The 8,161-nt window shown below is 43.7% G+C and overlaps 1 protein-coding gene across 3 annotated transcripts in view; it reads left to right on the top strand.

Moving 5' to 3' along the window:
• Positions 1 to 3,548: 3,548 nt before the first annotated feature.
• Positions 3,549 to 8,161, top strand: part of THADA (THADA armadillo repeat containing) — a 154,371-nt gene continuing 149,758 nt past the window's right edge. For 2 of the 3 annotated variants that reach the window (XM_041477306.1, XM_041477309.1), the window contains exons 1-6: positions 3,557 to 3,579; positions 4,840 to 4,938; positions 6,253 to 6,347; positions 6,755 to 6,885; positions 7,609 to 7,757; positions 7,894 to 7,926. In XM_041477306.1, coding sequence (XP_041333240.1) covers positions 4,863 to 4,938; positions 6,253 to 6,347; positions 6,755 to 6,885; positions 7,609 to 7,757; positions 7,894 to 7,926 — 484 coding nt within the window. In that variant the 5' untranslated portion in view covers positions 3,557 to 3,579; positions 4,840 to 4,862. Of the gene's footprint in view, positions 3,580 to 4,839; positions 4,939 to 6,252; positions 6,348 to 6,754; positions 6,886 to 7,608; positions 7,758 to 7,893; positions 7,927 to 8,161 lie in introns of all 3 variants that reach the window. The other variant, XM_041477307.1, reaches the window with a different exon arrangement.

The raw sequence follows: 8,161 nt of genomic DNA, 5'->3' as shown, positions 1-8,161 counted from the left end.
AATGTGCATTAGGTTATTTCTTTCGAGGAGAATTTTGACTGGTGGATGTTGATTTGTCAAAACTGTAAAGTTTGTGAGCATAAATCCAGTGCTTAGGAAAAAAGCCTTCTGCTGAATTGCAGAAATATGTTGAGACATCCTAGTGAAAATGGCTGTACCTGGTCAGCCAGTTCAGTACCCACTCACTTGATTGTTGTCCTCAAACAGTGCCCAGGGAAGTGTCATTACTCCAGAATACTGTCCCAGTCACTAGAGGTTCAGGGACTTTGTAAGCCAGAGGTTTTGTCGTTTGAAACTTTTCTTGTTTTTTTTTTTTTCCTTTTTTTTTTCTCTCTTGTCATTCAGTCCAATTGCTTTTGAACAAATATAATTTTCATGATCCAAAATGTCCTAAAATGATGATCTCCATGGTTTAAATAATTCATTTGGTTTTGGACGTCACCTGCTTCTTTCACTTGATGCCCCTACATTTTTGCAGAGACAATCAAAAATGTTAGATGTTTCTCTTTCAGAGTAAAGTTACGAATTTATTTTAAGGGTTTCACAGTGATATGCCCCTCACTACCTTTGGCCATCCTTCATATCCTACCACATTCTGCACGCAGTGTTTGAGGTGTAGGTGTATTTATGTAGCGACATAGTGATGCTTTCTTGCTTGATTTTTATTCTCTCCCTAGCAATTTCTAATGCTATGAGGCTTTTTTGGTCTCTGGCAAGATTTGTGGCACACAATAGAGCCCAGCACAGCCACAGCATCAGTAATTCACAGGTCTGTTGCTCCTTACCAGCAGGTCAGGTATTATGAAAACAGTGTGACTTACCTTTTTAAGGTACCTAAGCCTCATAACCCCTGCCTGGTGAGCAGTGGTGCGTGAGCTAGTTCTGAGTAAGGTACTTTGAGTACTGGAAACTTCGTGCTCCTAGAGAACAGAGCAATTGACTTGTGAGGGTGTTGCATGCTATAATTTCATTTCTCTAGGTGCCTCTTTGCTTTCATTGCAAATGTGGATTCTTTGGGTGTTACCTGACAGCTCCCTGGCACTGTTTCTCCTAACTGGAAAAACTTGGGGAGAGAAAAGCTCTTTTGGAAAGGAGAAAGTTACTGGAAATAGTGTCACAGAATATGAGCTGGAATACACAGAAATGGAACTTTGGAAAGGTTTCCTGAAACTGGCCAGTCTGTAGAAAGAGGATCACAATGAATGTAAAAATATGTAGGTATTGAACTGGGCTGAAGGAGCTGGAGACTTTGCTTGCACTAAGTGAGGATGAGGATAATTGTCTGATTTGTTTGGAAGGTTAAGTCACTTAAGAGCATCCAGTCTCTTTTTGAGCTGAAGATAATCCAGCATTTAGAGTAGATCACTGGAACAGGTAGTGCCAAATAACTGTGTCAGTTTCCTTGGAATGGCTGAATGCAAAAGAGGGAAAATTCAATGAACCAACAGCGAAAAATTCAGATTACTTTCTTTATGTGTTTGTATGTGGTTAAACTTTTTCTCAGTTCCTTTGGCCATTACCATGTCAGAAGTCAGAAGGCACTGTGAACCTTTGGTGCCAAACAGGGATCCAGAAGTTTGTTGAATGTCCTGAGCAGACCCTAATGGCCTCTGGCTGCTTTAGATTGTTAAGAAAATCACTGATGGGTGAAAGTCAATTGACAAGGAATGACTTTTGTTATATTTTCCACTTTTTCCTTACCTAAACATTGCTGCTCTTAAATCTTTATGGAAGCATGACTGCTATGTTGAGCTGCCCTTTTACAGTAGTCATTTTTCCAATAGCCATTTTCACACTGAGTGCAAAAGTTGTGTCTTTGCTAGATACAACTCACAGACTTGGGAAAGGATGTCCCCACTTGATAATCTATCACTTGCAAATGATATGCTTATTCCATACATTATGTTCACATGGGACCTGGGAGGATTGTGAAAGGCACAGAACATAGATGTTGAAAACTTTAAAAAAAAAATTTTCTGGCTAAAAATCATAAAATTATAGAATGGTTTGGCTAGGAAGGGGCCTTAAAGATCATCTTGTTCCACCCCCCCCACCATGGTCAGGGACACCCTCCACTAGACCAAGTTGCTCAGAGCACCATCCAGCCTCTGCTTGGACACTTCCAGGGATGAGGCATCCACAGTTTCTCTGGGCAACCTGTTACAGTGCCTTTCCAGCCTCACAACAAAGAATTTCTTCCTAACATTGAATCTAAACCTATTCTCTTCTAGTTGGAATCCATGTCCCCTTGTTCTGTCACTACATGCTCTTATAAATAGTCTACCTCCATCTTTCTGCTGGGCTCCCTTCAGATATTTGAAAATTTACTAATGTATAAATGCTTATATAAAAGAAATATCTGGGTTTGGTTCATAATTTTACAACTTTAGAATACGTGGAATTGGTGCAAATTAGGGACTGTTGGAAAGGATCAAGAGATATGGTTATGAGGAAACAAACGGAGCATGCTTTTCAAATTAAGTTTATTGGATTTTCGTGGTGTGTGGTCAAGCCTCTTTCTGCTCCTTGGATAAAGGTTTGTGACTAGAGCAGCTTGATTTGCATTGGATGGAAAATAGCATTTGCTTCCTCTGGGTCTGAAGTGTAGCTGGCTCTGGAGGGAGGCCGAGCGGCCACTGTGTGCAGCAAAGGGCACCTGACAGATTAGGTTCCGAAAGGCACAGCATCCATGTAAATCTGCTGAGGACATTCAGGAACTGAGGAGGGAGAGTAACTACACGGCAAGAAACACAACCTAAGGTCATCATGGGATACATCAAAGTCATCACTAATTTTTTCCAAAGCTGAGAATACATTTAAAATAAGGAAAGATAGTTGTGTCTTACAAAGTCCAGTGACTCTGGAGCCCAGAGAAGGGCAGTGGAACTGGTGAAGGGTCTGGAGCACACATCCTATGAGGAGCTGCTGAGGGAGACAAAGTTGTTTATCCAGGAGGAAAGGGAGACTCAAAGATGACATTTTCAGTCTCTACAACTGCCTGAAAGGAGGCTGTAGCCAGGTGGGTGTTGGCCCCTTCTCCCAGGCAGCTAAAGATAGGACAAGAGGACGCAGCCTTAATCAGTACCGGGAGGTTTAGGTTGGACATTAGGAAACATTTCTTCAGAGAAATGGAGATTAGATATTGGGATGGGCTGGTCAGGGAGGTGGTGGAGTCGCCATTCCTGAAGGTGTTTAAGGAAAGACTGGACGTGGCACTCGATGCCGTGGGTATATTTACATGGTGGCGTTCCGTCACGGGTCGGACGCGATGGCCTCAGAGGGATTTTCCAACCCGACGGATTCTGTTACTCGGTGACTCGCGTAGGTTCACCTTTTAGTTAGGACATGTACTTGCCAAGGAAAGGCGGCAGTCGCTGCGGCTCCGCCGCGCAGCAGCACTGCGAGCAGCGGCCGCGGGGCGCTCCGGTGCCCGAGCGCTCCCGGCGTGAGGCGGCGCCGGTGCCGCCGCGGGGCCGGGCCGGGGGCGGGGAGCGCCGCGGTTGGCGGCGGCCGGCACGTGGTGGGGCGGGGTGCGGGCACCGGGAAGGGACGCGGCGCCGCGGGTGAGGCTGTGCTGGGGTAAGCGGCGAGCGGTGTTCCTTCGGTGCTTCCCTTGCCTGCTGCTGCGGTGCTCTGCTTGCAGCCGCTTTCCCAGGCGGGCGCCGCCGTGCTCCGGGCCCGCGCTGCCGCCAGGGCGAGGGAGGCCCCGGCCGCGGTTCGGAGGCGACCCGGCCCGGTCCGGCCCGGCCCGGCCCTGCTCGGCTCAGGGTCCATCCGAGCGCCCGGTACTGCCGAGAGCGCGGGGTTGTTCGGGCGGGGAGGGTACGGAGCAGTGGCGGGCAGCGGGGCCCGGCGGCGGCCGCCTCTGGGGCCGGGCGGGCCGGCCCTGGTGTGCTCGTGAGCGCCCGGAGGCGCTGGGGCGCCGCGTTGGGCCCCACAGGTGAGGCGGGATAATAGGGGATCTGGAGAGCTTCCCAGAGTTCGTGTGTGTGGAGAGGGGGCGCAGACAAGGTATGGCCGGGCTCCGTTCCGTGGTGCCCGGTAGCAGGACTGGGAGCCATGGGTACAGACTGAAACACGGAGGGTCTGAGAAGCACTGGGTGTGGAGTGAAGGTGGCCGAGCACTGGCACAGGTGGGCCACAGAGGCTGTGGAGTCTCCATCCTTGGAAACATTAGAAAGGTACCTGGACATGGGCCTGGGTAGCTAGCTCCAGCTAGCCCAGCTTTAGCAGGAGGTTGGTCCAAATGAGCTCCAAAGGCCCCTTCCAACCTCAGCTGTTCCATGATAATACGCTTTTGAGTCAGTGACACTGTAGCACATATTAAATCACCATTGCCATTCAAAAAGAACTTGCTATTTGTAACATCCATAATAGCAGAACTGTTCGGTTTGCTGCACAGTTCTTACTTGACATTATTACAAGTTGAATGAGTTTTGAACAACAAAACTGAGCAAGGGAAGTTTTGTGGTGTTAATTCCTTGCTTCTGTATGATGTTTCCAAATGGTGATCCAGGGTCATGCCACAGACTATGTAAGAAGTGCATGGAAAACTCCAGTGAGACAGTATGACATGCCTACAGCAATTCCCCTTTTCTATTGCTTCCATTTTGCATCGTGAAGTTTGGGTGAATTTTGGATGAAATGCTGGAAATAGCTGAAGTTGTTAAAATCAAAGATAGCTATTTCTTTGAGAAAAATTGAACAGTTAAAGCAACAAACATTTCAAGACAGTAGGACAGTGAAAAGACCATTATTGTAGGAAATGTTTGTAATTATGTTTTTAAAACCATGTGACCTGTTGTTTTGATTTTTTTTGTTTGTTATTTGTTTTTTAAGCAGGCATTTCTAAATCAGCTAAAATGGTTTTAAAGAAGAAGAAGGAAATTCAGGTGGATGCATTCTTTCTTGATCATCATCAGCTTGAAAAACTGCAGAGTAAGTAGGGTGTATTTTTCTGAATTAATGTGTGATTTCTCTTGCCTTTGAGTAGTTACTGAATTGATCTGGTTTTTTGCTTGCTGTGCTTTATTTCTAGTGGTTTTGTTTTGTGAATTTTAGGTATGTTTGCTCTGCTGTGGTTTGTTTTATTGTGTAATGACAGTGACTTCTTACCTTGGCAGAGTCAAAAAAATCCTTTAAAGCATTGTGGCTTTGATTTGAAAACTCTTTATCTGTGGTGTGAAGGTAGTAGAAGGTCCTATTTGTAGTCCTACTTGCAGGCCTGTAATTCAGTGATATCTGATGTGTTAGCCTTTACATGTGGGATAACACTGAATTTTCAAGAGTCACAGAATGACTGAGGTTGGAAGGATTCTCTGGAGGTTGCTTTCCCAGTCTTTGTTTTTTGTGTAGTTAATTTGTTTCAAACCTACTGTTCAAATGGTGTTTTTTATTCTGGGGATTTGTTTTGCTTGTTTGATGAGACAGACTTCCAGTGATATTTACTGTAAAAAACCCAAAATGAAGTAATTACAAGATTTGTGTACTAAAGTTGCTATGAAGGAACACTGGTGAGGTCCTACCTGGATTGCTGCATCCGGTTTTTTGCTCCCCAGTACAAGAGTAATATGGACATGTTGGAGAGACTCCAGCTGAGGGCTAAGATGGTGAAGGGCCTGGAGCATCCCTCCTATGAGGAAAGGCTGAGAGAGCTGGGACTCTTTGGCCTGGTGAAGAGAAGGCTAAGGGGGATCTCAGCAATGTGTAAAAAATACCTGAAGGAAGGACATAAGGGAGGCAGAGCCAGTATTTTTTCTGTGCTGAATAGTGATAGGACAGAAAGGCATGGGCACAAATTGAAAGATTCTCTCCAAACATCTTTTTTAATGGGAGAGGAACACTGTTTTAATGTGAGGGTGACTGAGGATGGGCATAGCTTCAATAGGGAAGTTGGGGAGTCTCTCTTGGATACCTCCAGCCTTGGAGATAATCCTAAGCCACCTGGCCATGGTCGTGGGCAGCTGGCTCCAGGTGACCATATTTGAGCAGTGGGCTTGGACCAGATGACCCCCAGAGGTCCCTTACTATTATGTTCCAGTGAAACTGATTTTTTTTTTTTAAATTGTTAGGAGAAAAAAAAAAAGTGTTAAGGTGTTGTTAGGTGACTTAAGGGTTTGGCACAAAGGGGTTTACTGGAACTGGAAAAGACCCTAAGAATCAAGCAGGCATTTCGTCTTCTTATAAATTATGTGTTATTTATACTGCTTATTGTAATTACTTTATAAAAAGATCTTCTTCTTCCAAATGTAGGGTTTTCAAAGGCTGAAGAGCAAAATCTGGCATCTCTGCTTCTGCACTGTGCAGAGCTGAGAAATGGCATCCAGCAGATCCAGTGTATTAAACAGGTACAGTTTCACTGTTGTTTAGTGTGGCTTTTGGTAGCTGAGAGTGTGTCCTGCACACTATTAATGGCAAATACAGCACTAAAATAAATTTCTAATGTTTTGTACATTCCTGGAAACACAGAAAAAACAGCTGCACATGCATCAGGTAGAACTGTAGTTCTAGTACTTAATTAGCAAGGGCCACAGTTACTGAAAGTGGTGGAAGGCAAATGACACCAAGTTTACTATTTTGTGGGGATTTTTTGTTTTGGTTTTGTTCTTGGAACATTATTTGAACTTGAAACTCAAGGGGAAATGGTGAAGAGGAGACAGTTTTGTGCCATATGCTTGGATGAGAGGGAAATCTACCACTGTTAAAAATGATGTATCCAGAGTTTTTTGTTCATCATGTGTTCTTTTGATTACAGATTATGCCATTGGTGAAGCAAATGGATCAGAACTCTGCAGGTGATCCCATGGTTAAAGCCTGTTTGGATGTTTTGGGAGAGATGTATTTTTCCTTGGGTGTGAAGAATCCTTTGAAGAAAGTATTAGCAAGGTAAAAGATTCAGTAGTTAGCCTTTATTTTTTTTTCTTCTCCTTAGCTTGAAATCAGTAACTTTTCATTCACTATAAATTGCTGTAACTTAATTACTGAAAATTTGCAGTACTTAATATGTGCATATGTACTGTTTTTCTTTCTAAGTTAAAAATCTTTAATTATAAATATTTTCAAAGTGAAGCATTGTTTTGGCCTATTTCATTATTGGAAAGACAACGTAGTGTGTAATTAGCAGTTTGAACTTCAAAATCCAATGTTAGAATAGAAATTTAAAACACAAAACCTCCGCTTTGTCAAGAGAAGATATTTCAGAGGAATCCTAACTAAATTGTGGTTTCTTGTGCCTATTTTTATTGTGATTTTTTTCTTCACAATTATTGCTGTATTTATTTAGTGAATTTTTTTTCATAGCCTCAGCATTTTTTAAGATCTGGTGCTGAGCTGCCTTTCTTTCTTTGTCTGAAAACATTCGCTGTCCTGCTGAGATGCAGGGCTTCCCTCCTGGATTTGGTTGCAGGCACCCCAAAGCTGTGCACCCCTCTGGCAGGTTTTCTAGCTGTAAACTGAGAATGTACATGTTAAGTTTATAACTGATCATGTTTTCATGCAGGAAGAAACATCTGTGTATTGGAGTTCTAGCTGACATGGATTTTGGTGCAGTGGATGTTTACCAACACCTAAGGAAAACCAAACTAAATGTGCTGTTTCTTCGTGTTGCAGCTCACTGAATGGTCTTCCTGGACATTTGATGGTGCCAGCTGTGCAAAGCTTTGTGTGCTGCCTTCGGGAAGAGCTGAAAACCACAGATGTGTATTTGTACAGAAAAGTGCTGGACAACCTTGCTTCCTGTATGGAGGACTTCAGATTAGGTACAGTGACCTCGAGTGTTCTTCTGGTTAAACTTGCTCAACACTGATGCCACACCTGATAGTGATGTTTGCAGTTATGTAAAATAGATAGTGCTGGCTAATACTCAGTACTTAAAATGTATTTTCTTTCCTCTAGGTAGAGCCTGTATTAAGAACCTGTTTGAAGAAGGTAAAGTCACATTTATATTAAAATAGGCTTCACAGCAGGTTACTGGGGGAGGGGTGTGCGTGGAGAAGTGACACGAAGCAGGCATGAAGATCTATTAGATCTGATTTCCTCCTGGCTAATTTTCAATAAACTAGTATCCTTACATGGTACTTTTTTGTGAAAGACAAGACTGATTTATACCTTTAATTTCCAGGGGTCAGTTTTTCTTTACTGGGCAACCCTGATACAAATCTGA

This window comes from Pyrgilauda ruficollis, unplaced genomic scaffold (assembly GCF_017590135.1).
Source record: "Pyrgilauda ruficollis isolate IOZ18807 unplaced genomic scaffold, ASM1759013v1 scaffold4, whole genome shotgun sequence".
In the NCBI taxonomy this organism is placed as follows: Eukaryota; Metazoa; Chordata; class Aves; order Passeriformes; family Passeridae; genus Pyrgilauda; species Pyrgilauda ruficollis.
Note: the sequence above shows the minus strand (reverse complement) of the source record. Positions and strands in the feature narration are given on the sequence as shown.